Source organism: Cnephaeus nilssonii (genome assembly GCF_951640355.1).
Source record: "Cnephaeus nilssonii genome assembly, chromosome: 7".
Lineage (NCBI taxonomy): Eukaryota > Metazoa > Chordata > Mammalia > Chiroptera > Vespertilionidae > Cnephaeus > Cnephaeus nilssonii.
Window position 1 is genome coordinate 91,284,294 of NC_137078.1, and position 20,956 is coordinate 91,305,249.

General features: G+C 36.9%; 1 protein-coding gene across 24 annotated transcripts in view; it reads left to right on the plus strand.

Annotated features, from left to right (window-relative positions):
- The window catches only part of EIF4G3 (eukaryotic translation initiation factor 4 gamma 3), a 286,670-nt gene that overhangs the window by 200,824 nt on the left and 64,890 nt on the right, over positions 1–20,956 (plus strand). For 15 of the 24 annotated variants that reach the window (XM_079776755.1, XM_079776738.1, XM_079776756.1 and 12 more), the window contains 5 exons: positions 3,000–3,088; positions 8,391–8,628; positions 11,940–12,073; positions 14,308–14,421; positions 14,813–14,923. In XM_079776755.1, coding sequence (XP_079632881.1) covers positions 3,000–3,088; positions 8,391–8,628; positions 11,940–12,073; positions 14,308–14,421; positions 14,813–14,923 — 686 coding nt within the window. The remainder of the gene's footprint in view (positions 1–2,999; positions 3,089–8,390; positions 8,629–11,939; positions 12,074–14,307; positions 14,422–14,812; positions 14,924–20,956) is intronic. The other 9 variants (XM_079776759.1, XM_079776761.1, XM_079776739.1 and 6 more) reach the window with 1 other exon arrangement.

Below are 20,956 nucleotides of genomic sequence, written 5' to 3' on the forward strand. Positions count from 1 at the left end.
TTTTCTGAATTTATACCTTAGTCATTTCATGAAATGAGCTCTGAAGAAAAACATGGTTTTTCTGCCAATGATCTAAAAATTTGTAAAAAAAAAAAAAAAAAAAGTAATCTTTAAATCATTGTATTGCTTTTCTGTTTATATTTGCTTATTTTATATTTTAAAGTAGTAGAAATTAAATGGCCCATAAGAGTTGAGTTTTTATGGGGGCTGAGGAATGCTGCTTTAGGCAGCTCTAAGTTCAGATTAATTATGAATCTCATGCAGAGATTGTCACTTGTCCTGTGGTGCTTTAATGCATCACAAGAAGGAAAGGATCTATGTCTTTGTTTTCAGAATATCAGTAATAGCTCTTTCACACAGTGCTGCTGTTTGTTCAGTCAGCACATTTGAGTGCCCACCCTGTGGGAGGAAGTTTTCTTGGCCCTATGGATGATGCCTTAAAAATATTCTAAGTACAGGAATAACCCAATCAAATCAGTTATTTAGAACAGCCATCCTTCAGTCAGTATATACATGATGTGTTAAAGAATCAGAGCAGTAAATTAAGAGACTATCTCATAGTTAAATAAATGCTGTAGTAAGGGCCTAATCTAAGGTATAGGTACTGGGAATGGACTAGAAAGGAAAGAAAAATCTGAGACAGTGCCTTAAATTTAATTCCCTTATTCTAACAAGTTCTGAAATAATTGTCTTTTAAATGAGGGAGTGGGTATCTGTGTCTCTCCCTCCCTCCCTCCTTCTCCCCTCTTCCTTCCTCTTCTGTCAACACACCCAAATTTTACTGCACATCTCCATCAATAATGGTAGAAGAGGGGATGTTTATCACAATTTCACAAGACACTAGGTGTGGTATGCATGTCTGTGTTCAGTTTTTAAAGGGACTTGAGTATCTCTGAAAGAGGTATGTGATTTCTCTCACTTCTAGCTGAGAATTACTGCTTTAAAGTAAAACTTAAAGCCACTTATATAGAGTAACAATACCTGCTACGTAAGTAACTTTTTTTTTTTTAAGCATACTAAATGTTATGCGTTACCCATGGAAGAAATGTTTTTATGTTTTTAGGTTGAGTACATTTGATATGTTCTTGGGTTTTGTTGTTTAGAGGCAGGGAAGTTTATATTTGGTCCCAAAGAATCCTCCAGAAAGTGTTCTCCTTTTCCATGAATGGAATTTAGAGCTCAATTCATGCATATATGAAACAAAATTTGAAATGAAATGTACAGGTTCCTCAAACTCTTAAAAAGGATTCTGCTGTGGAAGCAGAATTAATCATAAGATTTGGGAGAGATGCACATAAAACAGACTGGTTTTATAAATCAGAAAGTCCATAAAAAAATGAAGAGACCACTGCATACATACATATATGAACATATACTTAGTATAAGACTGCGAGGCAATAGCAGATTTAAACCCACCCACAGTTACCATAATCTGAGCTTCATACTTTGAAAAAATGGTTTACCTTCAGTAGGCTACAAAGGAAGAATAACAGCTGGTCTAATAATGTTTTCTTGTTCAGTACGGTTCCTGAGAGGAAGGGTAAAGAAAAATTGGTTTGCGCTTGGCTGGTGTTGCTCAGTGGTTGAACATCGACTCATGAACCAGGATGTCATGGTTTGATTCTTGGTCAGGGCACATGCCGGGATTGCGGATTCAATCCCAGTGGGGGGTATGTAGGAGGCAGGCAATTGATGATTCTCTCTCATCATTGATGTTTCTATCTCTCTCTCTTCTTCCCTTCCTCTCTCTGAAAATTAATAAAAACATATTTGAAAAAAGAAAAATTGGTTTGAGGTGTAACAAAGGAGTTTATGGTGTTATTGGTTTTTTTAATGGTACAGTAAATTTGAGAAGAAGAATATTAAATGTCTCCTTTTTGTTGTTCCCCAAAACAGTGTAAGTATTCCTATTCTGTTCTTCCAAAAAAGATTTGAGGCTGTCCCAGAGAATGTAGTTGGTGTAGTGTGAATGAATGATCTTGTATTTCTGTAGAGAATCAGCTAGGTGTTCATTCACTTTTGATAATGTCTCTATTAAGTGGCTTTTCTTTGACTCCTCTCTCTACCCGCCTGCCTGTAATACCTCATTTCTATCTGTTAACTCATGTGTTGCCTTCTGTAGGTTCCTATAATGTAATCTATTTGCTATCTTACGTTTAAATTGTACATTCAAGTGTTGGATGATTTTGGAATTTGTAAGAAAAATTAATTCTGAAAAATTCTTTGTAAGCCTAATTTTTCATCTAGATCTTTTGATGCAATAGAATGAATGGTTCAGTAAAAATAGTTTTCTTTCTTAATTGTCACCCCAGCAATATAAAAGGCTAAGCCAACAATATTGATCTGAAATGAGAACTGAATGCTGTAGAAGTGTTGCCTATCAAATGAAATTTTAAAGTATCCTTTTGTCTAGAAAGCTTTAAAAAAAAACAGAATCTGAGATTCACTATTTTTGTAGCTCAAAAGGAACCTTAGATATCATCTAATCTCACTCTTGCACTTTATAGTTGAATGTGCAGGGGCCTGAGAAGTACGACTTGCTTATGATCACATAGTTGATGAGCAATAGAAGCAGGCCTGTGTCTAGAATTGGCTGGTAGGCCAGTTTCCTATATAGATAATTACCATTTACTGAATTATGCACCTGGGTATGTGCTAACCATGAAGTAAGTAGGAGGGGGAACTTAAGCCACTGGATGGAAGGCTACATGAGCTGATGAGAATAATTTGTGCCCAAGACATTTGCCATTGCAACCTCTGGGCCACAACTACACAGTTGTTCACTTTATCATTCATCTGTCTCCTCAGTATGGGTGAAAGCCCTCTTTTCTTCTCCTAATTTGAATACAAATATCATTTAGACCAGTGGTCGCCAACCAGTGGTCCGGACCACTGGTGGTCCGTGAGGTCCAAAAGGTTGGCGACCGCTGATTTAGACCTAATATTTCCAAACATAACTTCACAGTGGAAAGTAATGGTAGCCTGATCTTATATTTCAGCTCAGACAACTATAACTGCACCAAAGATGTGGAAGAAACCAAAAGATCGGACCCGAACCACTGAAGAGGTGTTAGAAGCAGAATTGGAGGTAAGGGGCAGCAATAAGTCTCTTTAGCCTATCTTCAGAACAGTGGTACCATTTCCCAAGACAAGTTTATACCTCTTTCTTGATACTGTTTTCCAGGCAGAACTTGATATATCAAGCTCAATGTCTGCTTTTTTAAAGTATATTTACAGAATTTGAAAAGATTTTTAGTAGCATGTCTCTCTTTCAAATACCTCTTCTAAAATGGCAAAAAAATAAGTTATTAATTTTTGGTTAACCCTTTTGTCCCTTTAATTGAATTTTTCCTTATATTAATCAGATGGAAAGACTAATCCAATACATAAAAATGGAGCCCTGGCCAGTTTGGCTCAGTGGATAGAGCATCAGTCTGTGGACTGAAGGGTCCCAGGTTCGATTCCGGTCAAGGGCACATGTCCGGATGATTCTCATCATTGATCTCTCTCTCTCTCTCTTCCTCTCTGAAATCAATAAAAATATATTAAAAGAAAAATGGAGATAGTTTTTTCAAATACCCATTAATAATAATGTTAAAAAATCATCAGGAAGATTTTAGGGAAATTTATTTTGAATCTGTCATCTTTTAACATCATCTCAGTAAGATAACTTTTCACATGTGGTTTGTTTGTTTGAACTAAGCTACATTAATTTTGTAATAGCACATCAGGTCCAGATGATGTGAGGAAGAAACATGGGCAGATGTTAGTCCTAAGTAGTGCTCTAACAATTCATAGTCTGCAATCTCAATATTTTTAGTGCTGTGTACTGCAGCTCATAAATAAAGAGTAACTGCCTTAGCCGGTTTTGGCCTAGTGAATACAGCATTGTCCTGCAGACTAAAGGGTCTCAGGTTCAATTCTGGTCAAGGGTAGGTACCTCCAAGGGCACGGACCTTGGTTGCAGGCTTGATCCCCAGCTGCCTCCCTTCCCACATCAGGGCACTTGCGGGGCAACCAATTGATGTGTCTCTCTCACATCGATATTTCTATCTCTGTCTCTTCTCTCCCACGCTCTAAAAATCAGTGGAAAATTATCCTCGGGTGAGGATTAACAAAAAGTAATAATAATAAATAACAAATAAAGGAAGAGTAATAAAAACTATCTCTTTTTTTTCTTTTTGAACGCTTCTATCTATTAAAATTTTATTGAATTTTAACATGATAATATTATGTGCAGAAATTATTTTAAAATCACTTTAAATACATTTGTTTCATAAGGTTTTTCTGTCTAGTTATAATTCTTACCCTCTTCAAGCAGCTCACACAGTACCTTTTTGTTAATTCTCCCTGTCCTGTCACTGCTCTTACATGATGCTCTATTGATGTCACAGTTAGTCCCATAGCAACCACAAAAATGTTTCATAGATGTGATTTTATTGTGGCTACTGGGATAAGAATTGGCAGTAACTTATAGTGGTGCAAATAGTTGTTGCACTTCTTGTGGCTGAACAAGAAAATGTTGCTTTTACAGAGAATAAAATACCTTCCAGAGGCAGGACAATCATTTATATTTCCTTCAAACTGATTACTCTTTAGATTCAGCTGTGTTTTTTGTGTGTGTGTTTTGTTTGTTTGTTTGTTTGTTTGTTTTTTAGCTTTCTCTTATTATGTTTCATGTTTTTTTGCCTTGTGGCTAGATTTCTAAGTATTACTGAATATTAAATGAGTAGGCCACCATTCCTGTGCCTTCACATATTCACCCTCTTTAGGGAATGGGTCACATAGGAAATAGTTCAGGCTTTGTGGACTGCATGATCCCTGGCACACTTTCTCAGCTCTGCTGCTGTAACCCAAAAGCAGCCATATACGTGTGTAAACAAATCAGCGTGGCTGTATTTTAGCAAAACTTTATTAATGAACACTGAAATTTCATATAATATTCATGTGTCATAAAATATTATTCAGATTTTTTAACCATTATAAATGTCAAAATCACCCTTACCCTTGACACTATAGAAAAACAAATGATGAGCCAGATGTGGCCCATGAGCCATATAGTTTGCTAAAACCTGGTTTAGATTATTATTCTTCATACATGAGAACTATTTTGACTCATTTTGAACCAAACACTTTTTTCCTAACCTTATAGTTTACAAGTATAATAAAAAGGCATTTGGTCATTTGCAGACAGGCTTTTTTCACAAATCCCAGTCCCTTTCATAAAATTGAGCATTTATTGGAGTACCTTAGTACACACTGGCTGTCATTGTCTTCATTTTCACTGATCATCAAGCTCTCCTTAGGAAGGTTTTAGCCCTTTCAGGTATCGGCCTATTTTAGATTATATATTGGGTTGTTCATTATTGTAAATATTTTATTAAATTATTTAAATTATAGCATGAACGATGATTCCTCTTAAAAATTCTAGTCAAGCCCTAACTGGTTTGGTTCCGTGGATAGAGCGTCGGCCTGCGGACTCAAGGGTTCCAGGTTAGATTCCGGTCAAGGGCATGTGTCTTGGTTGCGGGCACACCCCCGGTGGGGGTTGTGCAGGAGGCAGCTGATCGATGTTTCTCTCTCATCGATGTTTCTAACTCTCTATCCCTCTCCCTTCCTCTCTGTGAAAAATCAATAAAATATATTTTAAAAAAAAATTCTAGTCAAGGCATCTTAAAATTTGTTTTAAAATTTTAGGATATTTCATCATTTGTTACATACATTGTTGTCAATCTGATTTTTTAGCATTTTAAAAAACTCATGCATTAAGCAGGCAGTTTTTTCAACTAAATTCTTTAAACAAGTTCCTATAAAAAGTTCGCTTCGGACAGTCCAACCAATAAGGTGCTTTCTTTTTTCAATCTGATTTTCTGAGTAAACAATTTCAGAACTCTTAGACATTTACAAATAAGTTGAATAGAGCTTCTTCCTGCTGAAAGAAAAAGAATCATTATAAATATTTAATGCACTAGTTGAATAGAACTTCTTCCTGCTGAAAGAAAAAGAATCATTATAAATATTTAATGCACTATTTTTGTGGGTTCCCTTGAAAAATATACCTTTTTTTAAAAAGTATTTTTATTGATTTCAGAGAGGAAGGGAGAGGGAGAGAGGCAGATAGAAATATCAGTGATGAGAGAGACTCATTGATTGGCTGCCTCCTGCATGCCCTGTACTGGGGATCGAGCCCTCAACCCAGGTATGTGCCCTTTACTGGAATTGAACCCAGGACCTTTCAGTCTGTAGGCCAACGCTCTGTCCACTGAGCCAAACCATCTAGGGTGAAAAATACACCTTTTAACAATGTGCCTCAGATACCTTAGAGATTCTGTGTTCTCTGAATTATGGTTAGTTATTCATGCAATAACTTATACTGCTTTCTCCATTTAGAAGTTAACTTTCCAAGTGATACATTCTCCTATAATATACAATAGATTATTCATAGTTTATTGATTTTAGGATGTTTATTGATGGACATTGAAATTTGAATTTCATGTAATATTCATATGTTATAAAATACTCTTCAGAATTTTTTTCAACCATTACAACCTCTACACAAACCTCTACACAAAATGCTGTTCTTTAAAACAGAATTTTTTCACATTTTAACAAGATCCAAATTAAGGATTCTATATAATTGTATATAGAATAACAGTAGACTGCTGTTTAAACAGTAGACTGCTGCTTAATAAGTTTTAGTACCATTTATATGCCACATTATTGAAGATCTTCTTGATGACCTGTACTTAATTTTAAAGTGGTATTGCAGCTCATTATGACATCATTTAGACTCTAGTAGTATATACAATAAGAAAAAGTGAGGCTGCTAACTCATGATTCAAACTTGGTAGATCTTGTTTTTCTCAAAGTCGAAAAGATTACCTATTTTTTGCCATGTTTTATAAAAATAAATTATTTCAGCCTTTATTTTTATGGAATTTTTATGTTTGTCTTTCTTTTGAAGGCTACTATACTGTCTCCCCCTGTTCGTGTAGTGAGAAAGTGTGTGTGTGTGTGTGTGTGTGTGTGTGTGTGTGTGTGTGAACTTAACTATTCCATTGTAGAAACAAAACCTAAAAACTATCTGTCTGCTTATCACATTTTTAAATTTAGTATATTTTCTCCATTATCTGATATATGGTAGGAGAAATTTTACTAACAATACTGCTATAATTACTGTAAAAAAGTATGATTTGTAACTCTTTAATTTTTAAATAAACATAATTTCATAAATCAATTGGGGCAACCACTTTCTGTAGTACATGACATTCTTTTATACAACTTTCTGTTGAACCAGTTCAACAGAGTGCTATTTTTTGGCTCTCCTCATGCAAATTTATCACTTGGAATGCCTATTTCCTCTGAGCACTTTTTTCAAAGGCTTATTTTCAGAGTGCTTGCCCTTCATGAAAAAGAAAGAGACTTAAAGCTCATGGAGAACTTTGCCTAAGGAGTTTTGATAGTTCATATGGCCCTTAAGAAATCCATTTTTTGATAACTTAAATGAAATAGTGAAAACTATTATGGTGAATAACTCAATCCTATTTTGCTTTTTAAAAGTAGTCAGGATGCACCAGGACCCAGATTTCTTCCTAGGGGATACATTTCAAGCATTTTTCCATATGTGATTTGAATAAGGTCACAGTCTCAGAGTATTCTAAGAATCAATAAACAAAATGGATTTTACTTAACAAATGGTGTCCTTGTAAAACGAGAGATGATTAGCTTTGTGGGACTTAGTTACTTTAAACTATTCATTGAACTTTATTTTGCCACCAGAGGACAGCACAAAAAATACCCTGTAGTGTTTCTTTTTATATTTGCTGAGCTGAAGTGGTAAGGGTAGGCATGTTTGATTTAGATTTCTGACTTGGACTGTTTCATGACCTTCAAGTGCCAAGGATTAACAGTTCTTTCCATTCTCATCTTTGGTACATTTAGATTTCATTAGTCATGTTAAAGCATTTCAGTAGCCATTTGAATTATCTGCACTATCCCAGGAGATGAAATGAGAAAAGTGTTTTTAAGTAAACTTACCTTTCTAGTACCATATGCTGCACACAGACATCCTTATCTTGAGTGACATGTTTTCCTATACTTTTGAGGAGGTTTAGGTATATTTACACACAGTGAAAAAAAATATATATATAGCTGAAACCGGTTTGGCTCAGTGGATAGAGCGTTGGCCTGCCAACTCAAGGGTCCCAGGTTCGATTCCGGTCAAGGGCATGTACCTTGGTTGCGGGCACATCCCCAGTAGGGGGTGTGCAAGAGGCAGCTGATCGATGTTTCTAACTCTCTATCCCTCTCCCTTCCTCTCTGTAAAAAATCAATAAAATATATTTAAAATATATATATATATATAACCTCTGTGTTCACTTATGCTTTAGCTTACAGTTGAAGAGGAACTTTCAGGTGACAAAGTACTTGAATCTGAGCAGGATAAAATGAGCCATCCTGAGAGAGATTCCTCAGACCTAAAAAAGGTGAAAGCTGTGGAAGAAAATGGAGAAGAAGCTGAGCCTATACGTAATGGTGCTGAGAGTGTTTCTGAGGGGGAAGGAATAGATGCTAATTCAGGCTCCACTGATAGTTGTGGTGAAGGGGTCACGTTCCCATTTAAACCAGGTAAGTGTATCCTGTCTTTCTGTGTACATCTTTCCTTTTTCCCTTTATTCTACTGCAATAGTAGAGAAATGTTGCCTCTTTCTAGTGAAATAGTGGATGGAAGGAAGAAGCTTATTGTAGTGTAGTATTTAAAGAACAGATCAGCAGGCAAAAGTTAGTGATTAGCAAATCCAGAGAGTTCTATGTTGATGGAAGTGATATCTCATGCTAGTATTCTGCTTTTACTGGCATTGAAAGTGCAGCTGGCAAAGAGAATCAGTCAGCGGTAGGCTGGTTGACTTCAACAAAGCACATTTAATTTTATTGTGAAAGGGATATTTCAGGTATGACCATGTCCCTTGAGAGTGTACTCATCATTTCACAAGGCTTGAACTCCAGTAATGAGTCAGGGGCAGTCTGATTGCATCACTGAGTATCTGCAGGATGGGAAGTGCCCTGTGAAATATATGATAAACCTGAGAAAATCTTGCAGCTTTAGACATCATCAAATATATTAAACTTCTGTCCCAATACTATGTAACCATGATTGACTTTGAGGTTGTGGAGATATTTGGTGTGGTGGTGAATCATGGTTCGTTTGATAGAAAATTTGGGGTAAGGGAAGTTTTTTCTTAGTATGCCAAATCTGGAGTGACTTCTGCATTGAGGTAGGGTTTGAATGTAAGATATCAGACTTCAGAAATAATCTAGACCAGTGTATTTCAAACTGATAGTTTAAACCCATTTAATAGGTTGTGAAATTAAGTTAGTTAAAACCAACAATTTTTAAAAAGGGAAATAGAGTAGAAAATGTCAGTGTGGCCCTGGCCAGGTGGCTCAGTTGGTTGGAGTGTCGTCCCGTACACCAAAAGGTTATGGGTTTGAATACCAGTCAGGCACATCCCTAGGTTGAGGGTTCTATCCTTAGTTGGGCCAGTACAGGAGGCAGCTAATCAATATCTCTCTTCCCCCTCTCCCCCTCTAAAGTTGGAAAAACATATCCATGGGTGAAGATTAAAGGGGGGAAAATGTCAGTGCATTACATGTAGTAAGGATAATATTGTTTCAGAAACTTATTTATGTTTGTTCTGAGTCATGTAGTCATTATATTTCTTGCTGTGAGTTATAGTCAAAAATGTTTGAAAGTCACGGATTGATACTCCCTTAATATACTGCACTTAATGCTTCTAATTGTCTTTATGCAATTGTAAGGTTGTGCTATTGGAATTTTTTTAACCTTAGAACTCTGAAATTACTTCTAAAGATCTAGGTTTATATCATATCACCATGCATTTGTGGCCACCACCAATCCTTCAGGAAATTGAGACACTGTTGTCATTTTTAGGACTGTGAATTATATTTTCATATTTCAGTTTGGCAAGGAAAAAGTGCACAACTATAGGCCCCAACTGCCTTTTACTCCTGTAATGTACACTACCTTCCAGTAAACTACCTTTTATTTATTTATTTTATTTATTTATTTTTTCATTTTTTTTTTTTCAAAGAGAGGTCTCAGCTTGAAAGTCAGATCAGAACCACAGATACCACACTCCCAGTAATCACATCCCTTCGAGACTGGCTATAGGATGCCAACCACGTGTCCTCCCTGGGCTCGCCAAGGAACACAGACCTGGGACATCACAGAGTGTCAGCTGCCCTTTTACCCATCAAAGCACTACTGGAGCCTGATGGGAGCGAGGCGGCTGGAACCTTTTAATGAATATAATATGCTAATAGAGATTTGGTTGAAAATTGTAAAATTCTCACAGACGGTCAGTAAGTCTATGACCTACACATTAGGAACCACTAATAAAAGAAGGATCTAATGTGCTGTCATGAAGTGAGCTGAGGCCTGATGAGAGTTTTGTTAATTAAAAAAAAAAATTGTGCCCTTGCCAGTGTGGCTCAGTTGGTTGGGCGTTGCACCATGCACCAAAAGGTTGATGATTCATTTCCCTGTCAGAGCACATACCTGGGTTGCGGGCTTGATTCCCCAGTGCGGGGCATGCAGGAGACAGACAATCAATGTTCCGGTTTCACATTTATGTTTCTCTCTCTCTCCCTCCTTCTCCCTTCCTCTCTCTAAAAGTCAATTAAAAACATTAAAAAAACAAAAGAAGAATAAATTGCAACTTTTTATTTAATAAAAATTTAAAAATTTTTTTAACTTTATATAATGAGAGTAGGTTTGTAAGTAATGATAGCTTTAACAATAGTAATAGTAGAAAAGCAGTGTTAATATTAAAAATATTAGCTGAGCCCTAACCCGTTTGGCTCAGTGGATAGAAAGTCGGCCTGTGGACTGAAGGGTCCCAGGTTCAATTCCGGTCAAGGGCATGTACCTTGGTTGCGGGCACATCCCCAGTAGGAGGTGTGCAGGAGGCAGTTGATCGATGTTTCTCTCTCATCAATGTTTCTGACTCTCTATCCCTCTCCCTCTCTGTAAAAATTCAATAAAACATATTTAAAAAATATATATTAGCTGAGAAGTGTTTAGTATCATGGTTTTTAGAGAAAGATATGTGCATCTCCAGTTTAGTTGGCTCAGCCAGCAAGTACATTATTTTATTTTTTTCAGATTCAACTGTAGTCAGGAATAAAAATTCTTTATCTAGCACCTTAAACATTTCAGAATCTATTTTTTAATATATATTTTTTATTGATTTCAAAAAGGAAAGGAAAGAGATAGAGAGATAGGAACATCATTGATGAGAGAGAATCATTGATTGGCTGCCTCCTGCACGTCCCCTACTGGGTGGGGATGGGGGAAGGGATTGAGCTCAAAACCGAGCATGTGCCCTTGGCCAGAATCAAACTTGGGACCCTTTAGTCGGCAGGCCGACGGCTCTGTCCACTGAGCCAAACCAACTAGGGCCAGAATCTTCAATAAGTTATTTGTTACTCTGTTTTGTGTCTTTTTACATTTTTTTTCTCCAAAATAACATTTCCAAGTGAATAACTAAAGTATTCTTCTTTTCCCTGAAACCAAGAGTACTATCAAGTTCCTTATTTCTGAGTTGTTTATAGGCATGGTAATTTATTTAATGAGGATGATTAAATGGCCCTGGCCAAGGGCTGCTTAATGTGTTTATGAATGGTTCCTATACCAACTTACTTCAGCTTACTTTACTATCCAGGGGTACCCAGAAGGAATAAAAGAACAAATGACACTTTAAAATCTTTACATGGCATTTTCTGACTGTAGCTCAATATTTCCTTTGTGTTTGTTTATGATGAGATAAAGTAAATATTGGAATCGGATTTGTACTTTTACTGGATATACATATAATGACCTCATAGACAGTTTGTTCTGCCCACATGCCTTTTTCTAGAATCCTGGAAGCCTGCTGATACTGAAGGCAAGAAGCAGTATGACAGGGAGTTTTTGTTGGACTTTCAGTTCATGCCAGCTTGTATACAGAAACCAGAGGGCCTGCCTCCCATCAGTGATGTAGTTCTTGACAAGGTAAGCTGAGTACTCAGATAGTGATATCTTTTTGGTGGGAACTGTTTTTGTTTGTGTGTGTTTTTATATTTTACTGATTTTTTTTTAGAGAGAAAGGAAGGGAGAGTGAGAGAGATTGTAATTTTTTTATGCGATTGTAATTTTTTATGCGATTGTAATATGGATGTGAGAGGGGAACATCAGTCCGCTGCCTCCCACACATACCCCGCTGGGGATCGAGCGGGAAACACAGGCATGTGTCCTTACCCAGGAATTGAACCAGCAACCTTTCTGTACACAAGTCAACCCCCAACCAGCTGATCCACACCAGCCAGGACAGGAATGGGTTATTATTAGTGCAAATATGTGAAGTATGAGCAATTTTTAGGAATTGTAAGACTAAATGGTATTTCATTTAAAATGTATAATGTTTAAGAATTAAAGTTTTCCTAAATATTATTGGATTGTCAGATTTCTTATACTATAATAATAATGGGGTTTGACCCATATTTGAGTGATAAAGCTTTAAAAATTTTTAATTGTCTGCTAATTATAGCTATTTTTTTAGTGATGTGAAAATTGTCGGTTGGGCTAATATAGCTAAAGTGAAAGTGATACCGATCTCTTTCCCCACTGTCCTGCAATTTCAGTATGGAATTAGAATGGCATTGAGGGTAGGTCAAAACTTAGGAAGGTAGATCAAACTTAAATAGGAGTCAATATAATTCAAGTAATGTATATCTCAAAATCCCCCCAATAGATTCTTATAATGATTAGTCTAATCCTCTGCATATAAATAGGCATCCTTTATCTTCACATCTGACCTTAGTGGTGCATACAGGAAATTAGTACAGTCAGTGTTTATTTTGTATGTTTATTAAATTTAAAAGAGTGAAGTCAGATGTTTATCTGCTCAAGTATTCCTGTAAATCAGTGATGAACCAGTGCTGGTGATGAAGCTTGAAATATTTTTGCTTTGAAGAGGAACTATTAATCCCTAATCAAAGTAGAGGGTAAATATCTTATAGATTGAGATCCTCCTCTTACTAAGATTTCTAACCCTGGCCGGCATTGCTCAGTGGTGGTTAGAGCGTCAGCCTGCACAAGGGAAGGTTGTGATTCGATTCCCAGTAAAGGACACATACCTGGGATGCTGGAGGCAATCAATCTCTCTCTCTCTCTCTCTCTCTCTCTCTCTCTCTCTCTCTCTCTCTCTCCCCCCCTCTCTCCCCCTCTCTCCCCCTCTCTCCTCCTCTCTCCCCCTCCCTACCTCCCCCCCTCTCTCTCCTCCCCCACCTCTCCTACCCTCTCCAACCCCTCCCTCTCTCTTCTCTTCCTCTACCCTCTCTTCTACTCTCTGAAAAATCAGTGGAAAAAATATCTTCACTCCTCAAGTAAAGATTAAAAAAAGACAGAGGTTTCTAGTAGCTGCTTATCCAGACCTTATTCGTATCATTTTACTCTTGATAGTAACAGGTCTTCTTATTTCTGTTGCTATCTAAGTCTTTTCTCTTTGGTACATATGTGAGGACAGTTGAGTGATTGATTGGCAGTGCTAATTTAAGGCTACTTCAGAGGGCAATTGTTATATCCACTGAATTAGATTATTCTCTTAGAAAATATTCCTTCCTGTCTTCCTACCTTAGCTGTTTCTAACCTTGGCCCATCTTTTGTTGATTTCTCGCTGAGCTACTTAGCTTTGCTGAGATTATAGTCATATTCTATGCCTATACAAAGCCAGGTAACTTAGATTGGCAAGACAGAGTGAGATTTTTAAATGTTATCATATGTAAAACATAATCTCCTTTGACACTTATTATCCACTCAGAATACATGCTGTTCTAGTCATAAGTCAGCAGCATCAAAACCAAAATCAAAATGATCAATAGCAGTATTCTCATAGGCAGATTGGTCTGATATGCTGGGGGAAAACCCTAAAATTTGACCCTAGTTATAGGATCTCAAAATAGTTTGTCTTGTGTCATTCTACTGGTCTTGACTAGTTAAATGATTAAGTCTAGCCTCGTTTGGAATTGTAGGCCTGCTCAGTCCCAGGGCATCAGAAAACCACTGTTGACCAAAGGGCTCTAAGGCTGGCCCAGAAGAAGCTGTCCAGGTTTAGATTGGACTTTCACTGGTTAAGGATTCCAGTGGTCACCATTTCAGCTGACATAACTGTTCAATCTAAGTTTTTACCTTTGTGGTAGCAGATGCTTTGGAACTTGTGTTAAGCTTTCCTTTGCTTCTTCATACAGATCAACCAACCCAAATTGCGAACTCTAGATCCTCGGGTTTTGCCTCGAGGACCAGACTTTACTCCAGCCTTTGCAGATTTTGGAAGGCAAAGCCCTGGTGGAAGAGGTGTATCTGTAAGTGCAAGTTCCCTACAACTCAATTAGAAACTGTCAAAGACTTCATGGCATCTTGTCTAAAGCCAAGAGAGTGGCTTTTATTTATTGATTCCTTTAAACAGGAAGAAGAGTAGAAGAGGTGACGACTATCCTTTCCAAACTAATATTAAAGTAAATAAAGAATACACTTGAGTTGTTTTTACTTGAAAGGAGCTCGTCTACATTAATTTGGCCTTAAGTTTTATGTTTATGTATATATATTTCACCCCCAGTTGAAATGACCTGCAAATGGGTTAAGAAATAGAGCCAACCTTGAATATGATTCCTATTTTGTTCTGAGGTGTCCTGATATAGTACAGATCTCTGATGACTTTCAGCTAATGGTCATTCTTTGTCCTTGTTTCTACAGATTTGCAAAGTGCAGAGCAGGCATGGATTGCCAATTCTGGAACAGAGCAAAGCCCCAACTTGCACTCCACTGGCGATGTCGCACCCACCCCTGAAGAGCCTGCCTCTAGGGGTGCGCTGAATCCTTGTTTTTGTTTTTGGTTTTTTTAACAATAGCTTATGATGTTATAATATTTTATGTTTTGATTTCTCACTTACTATAGCTCATGAAGTGAAAAATATGAACAAATGACACACACAAAAGAGTGCAGTGTTAGTCAACTGCAGATTGCCTTTACACCCCCTAGTGGCAGGCTCTTCAGCGGTGGAAGTGGCATCACCAATGGAGTTATGCTGGGGCACTGCCCTGTGCAGGGTTGGCAGGCTCAGCCTGCTCCATGCTTTGTAGACTTGCAGAAAGCATGGGGGAAAGTTGCCAATGATGTGAATGCCTCTTTTTCCCAAGTTGGAATGGCTTGAGAGCACTTCAAGTTCTGGAGATGCTTAGGGTCTGGTGTACCTTTGCAGATCACCCTGTTTTAAGACTATTTTATGTTTGTAAAAATATTTTTATGTAAAGTGACACTTTTTATTTCCCCATCATTTTTTTTATTTCTGTAATGGCAACTTTTGAAACCTGCTTGGAAATAAGACTACACCGTCTGAAAACAAATGTCACTTTGTAGGTATTTGAATTATTTGTTTGCCAGCAGCCTGATTGAAAATATTTAAGTGCATACACTGTGATGGAGGCTTTGTAAAAACAGAAAATCTTCTTAATTTAAAGCATATTATTTATATGTAAAAACCTCTGTGTGTATAATACTCTGTTCTCACACAGGTTTGAAATTTAACCTGTATATTCTCTAAATGCTAAGATAAAATTTTTATAGAATTTTAATTGCCTCATCAGAAAGTCTTAGAAAGCAGCTTTCTTTTCTAGAAACCATTTTATACTTTATTTTTCAGCATTATTTTCCTTTTTGGTGGTTTAAATTTATATTTCTGTCAGCGTTTGTTTTTGTTTTGATTTATATCTCTGCTTCTCAAACATTTGAAATAATGTTGATTTCATTTTTATTAATCTCAGGTTAACAGCATCTGTGGTTGTCATATTGCTCAATTTTGTTCATATGTTACTTGCAAAAGGTATTGCCACATCTCTTCTAGTGTATACTGTCACTTTTCATTATCAAGTTGCTATTGTCTGCTAATTAGGTATAACAAAAAGGAAATATTGAGAATAAGCTATATCTCTTTTAAAATATTGAAATTAGAAAATGAATTTTAAAAGTAACCATCCCAATGTATGTTTGCCCACTAATCTATATGCCTACATATATCAGGTAAATGAGTTATTCGGTGCATACAAAGTAGTATGACTGGAAATGAGCCATCATCAAGAATTTGTGGTGTCTTCAAAAAGGTCAGCTTTAATTGTTTAATTCACTTCTTTAAATAGCTCTGTCATCCGGCACAAGCTAATTTTAAAGCAAAATTGCAATCTGTTGCTTTTTTTTTGTTTTGTTTTGTTTTTTGCTTTTTTAAATTATTGATTTCAGAGAGGAAGGGAGAGGGAGAGAGATGGAATCACTGATCTACTGCCTCCTGCACGCCCCTCACTGGGGATCGAGCCCACAACGTGGACATGTGCCCTAACCAGGAATTAAACCGTGATGCTCAACTACTGAGCCATGCCAGATAGGTGCCAAGATCCTTTTAAAAGTCAAATTACTTGGCAGTTGTGGTATTTTAATAGTAATCTGTTGGCAGACATCACAGAGTATCTCAAAAGAAATCTATTTGCTTTAAGGCAGGTAATTATTCTTCCACATCTCCCATAGCTAACAAATATTCTCCATTTAATTTGTCCAGCTTCCTTTGATATATTGGCTTAGTTACAGATGGGAATTTCATAGGCTATTATATCTAATATATAAAGGAACAATCAATAATGCTGTTTGGAAAAACAACAGCCTTATTCTTCATAGTATATGGTTCCATACCTCTAGTCATTTTGCCAGCTTCCAAATTGGATTATAAATTATTACTATCCCAAAATCTTAATATCTGCTAGGTATGCTTCATAGTATGGTTTAAATACCCATAACTCTTAGTATAAACTTTTCTGCAACAGACTTGTTACTAAATATTTTTATTGCATAGCAGTTGTTTTAATATGTCAGATGCAGTTACATACAATTTTCCAACACAATGGTCTTTTTTTAAATGTTTTTATTGATTTCTAGAGAGAGAAGAAGGGAGAGGGATGGATGGATAGAAAGAAAGAAAGAAAGAAAGAAAGAAAGAAAGAAAGAAAGAAAGAAAGAAAGAAAGAAAGAAAGAAAGAAAGAAAGAAAGAAAGATCGTGGATCGGCTGCCTCCTGCATGCCCCCCACCAGGGATTGAGCCCACAACCCGGGCATGTGCCCTGACCGGGAATTGAACCAGTGACCTCTTGGTTCATGGGTTGAAGTTCAACCATTGAGCCCTATCAATTGAAAGCACCCAGGTGCTTTTAAGTCAAATTACTTGGAGGTTGTGGTATTTTAATAGTAATCTGTTGGCAGATATCACACAGTATCTCAAAAGAAATGTATTGAGCAAGGGTCTATAGGCCTAGACTAGTAATTTGTCATTCATAGTCATTTCAACTAACTTTGAGATTAGCTGAGCTATTATAAAAATTTTAGGGACAATGTTTTCCTGAGTTCGGATCATGCTTTCTTCTCTTCTTAAAGGAACATTTGATTGTCTCTCTTTAAAAATTGCTAGGATGAGTATTGGTCGTATTTTCTTTGGTTATTCAGGCAAACAGAGATATTTCAGATTATGGTCTGTGAATGACATAAAAGCAACATATTAAATTTGAAAACAGATGCATGTAATTTCTTATTTAATATATTTTTAAAATATATATCAGAGTAGGTAAAAATTTAAACTTCCCACTCACCTGAAAAGAAAAATGTGGCTTACTAGTTAATCAACCCCAAATTTTGGCTCTTCCTTTTAGTTGTGACATTTGTGGACACTGAGTACATTACGCCTTAAAGTTCCTTTTCTAGCTATTAATAATGATTGTCTTTCAATCAAGAAGGCCAGACTTTATTTCTTTCTGTACACTTCATAATTCTTAGCACTGGATCCTAGATTTTGTTTGCCTTTCATAAGTATTCATTATACATGGTGCAACTTCTGAAGGATACTAAACATTTGACAATTTGTATTAAATTGTCACACCAAAAGGACACGGAATTTATGTATTTATTTTTTATTGATTTCAGAGAGGAAGGGAAAGGGAGAGAGAGATAGAAACATCAGTGATGAAAGAGAAACATTGATTGGCTGCCTCCTGTACACCCCCTACTGGGGATTGAGCCCACAACCTGGGCATGTGCCTGACCAGGAATCGAACCTTGATGTCGTTCATAGGTCAGTGCTCAACTACTAAGCCACACTGGTCTGGCAGGACATGAAATGTTTAAAGGTAATTACACCAATCTACATAGCACTTTTTTTAAAGTTCTTTTTGTTCTTTGATATTGATGATGATACCTAGTTTTTAAGGTGCTTTTACATTCCATGATTATCATAATAACTTTTGTAGGTAGGATAAGCATTTAATACATTAGAAAGCTTAAGTTCAACAAAGTTAAGAGACTTGCTCACAGTAACTTAACTCATAAGTGACAAAATTAGACTCAAGAGTCCACAGTTTTTTTGTCTCTAATCTGCCGCTTTTCTCCACTGCACCACAGTCCTTCCAGGCACTGATGTTCCAGACAGTGAATTCATTCCCAGAGTGTAAACATGAGAAAATTAGAGAGTAATTAATTAAGCGTGTTAAGCATTTATAAGTATAATAAATTTGTTTAAGAACTTAATACATTTCAATAAATATTTGTGAACAGTATATTAATTCTATCCAGAGATAGAAACACAGTTTTAACATTTGTCTTGGGCACTTGCCATGGGTTTTAATTTTAACTTTTTTTATCCTGGACTAACAGCTTACAACTATTATCTTTTCAGAACTTTTTTTCCTTTGAAACATTGTTGTTACCTATTTAGTAATATAGCTCATACCTCTATGCTATTCCTTTGAAATTCACATATGTGTTTTGAGGCAAGTAAAGAGATGTGGCATAAGTTACTTTCTAGATTCAAATCTCAAGGCATATTTATTGATGCTTACAGTAATTTTTGGAAATGGACAGTTTCTGACTTTATCTAAACATGATTAAAATTGTATCTCTAAATCATGCTCTTTCATGATTTTTATATAACATTTCATTACACCCAGCAGACCTTGTCCTTGACAAATTTTTATGAGTAAATGCATGGATTAAATTAAATGACTTGTGATGTGATAGTATATTTGAACTTTATCCCAGCATTGAAAAAGAGATTAACCCTAGTGAATTAACACTAGAATATAAAAACCATACAGTATTTGGTTTACTGCATTTTCTTAATAGAACTGTTTTGTCTGGGCTATCATATCAAAGTTCCCATAATAAATAATTGTTATAGTAGTACTATCTGGTTTAGCAGCCGTTTCCTGTCGATAGTTTTTTAATCTGAAGATCTTCTTTAGTTATCTTTTATTATACCATGCCTGTTGCCTCTGGGTTTATCTGACCTTTGTTTTTTTTAATGTTTACCAAATATTTTGAGATCATATCATTAGTACTGAGTTCTTGGCTGGATATATTTGACAAATTGGCGTATATTGCCTAGAAATTCTAACTTTTCATCCTGATACTTTTTTTTTTTTTCCAGAGAGGAAGGGAGAGGGAGCAAGAGATAGAAACATTATTGATGAGAGAGAATCATTGTTTGGTTGTCTCCCGCACGCCCAACACAGGGGATCGAACCCACAACCCGGACATGTGCCCTGACTAGGAATCAAACCTTGACCTCCTGGTTCATAGGTCAATGCTCATCTACTCAGCCATGCCAGCAGGACCTGATACATTCTTGATACTGCCATTTCTAATTAGGGCAAATGGTGAAATATAAGAGTAATTCTGAGAATGAGTGAATGTGTAAAGGATTTTAAGCTTCTCAGTTTAGGCCTCAGACCATGCCTCTCTTAGAAACTGTCTTTTTATAGAAAGCATGACATTTAAGTTCCTACTTCCTTTCTTGAAGCTTTATATGAATTCAAAAGGGCAGTATTGAGGTATTAAGTGAGATATGATTCTTACCTACACGTGCTATGTGAAGCTTTCTTTCTTCTCTCTTGAAATCTAATGGCAATATTTACTCAGCATTTTAGAGAATGCTATCTTAGAAAATGTAAAGGCTCTCATTGTGCAATAGATCTGGTAGGAGCATAGTTTACTATCAACCCAAATATTTAATGTTGCAAAATTATTGCCAAGCATTTGATGTAGCAACTGTTGTGAATATTTTAATACACAGAATGCAACTTTTAACCTACTTCATTATCTTGCAGTAACAATTCTTAATGACCAGTGTGACATGCCAGCATATATATATATATGTGTGTGTGTGTGTGTGTGTGTGTGTGTGTGTGTGTATATTTTAATATATATATTAAAGGCCCAGTGCATGATTTAATCATGCACCTGGTGCACCAGCTGGCTGGCTGTCCGCTGGTGCACCAGGCCTTCCGAAAGCCTCCGGCGCGGCGGAGGCTTTCGAAAGGCCTAGTGCCGGAGCAGACAGACAGCCAGCTACCCCGCTTTGGCTTTTGATCGCGGGGGAGCTGGCTGTCTATCCGCTGGTGCACCAGGCCTTCCGAAAGCCTCCGGCGCGGCGGAGGCTTTCGAAAGGCCTTGTGCCAGAGCAGACAGACAGCCAGCTCCCCAGCTTTGGCTTTTGATCGCGGGGGAGCTGGCTGTCTATCCGCTGGTGCACCAGGCCTTTCGAAAGCCTCCGGCGCAGCCATGGCACAGACGCTGAGCTCGCGGCGCCAGCGAGCTCAGCGTCCTGCTGGCCCAATCAGCTACCCCGGCCACCCTGAGTCCCGCCCCCTGCGCCTCCTGCTGGCCCAATCGTGGGCATAGCGGAGTGATGGTAATTTACATATTACCATTTTATTATGTAGGATATTTTTTAATCTTTATTGTTGAAAGTATTACATACGTCAGCATATATTGGTTTTAACAGAATGAGTATAGTGAGACTCTAGCAGGAA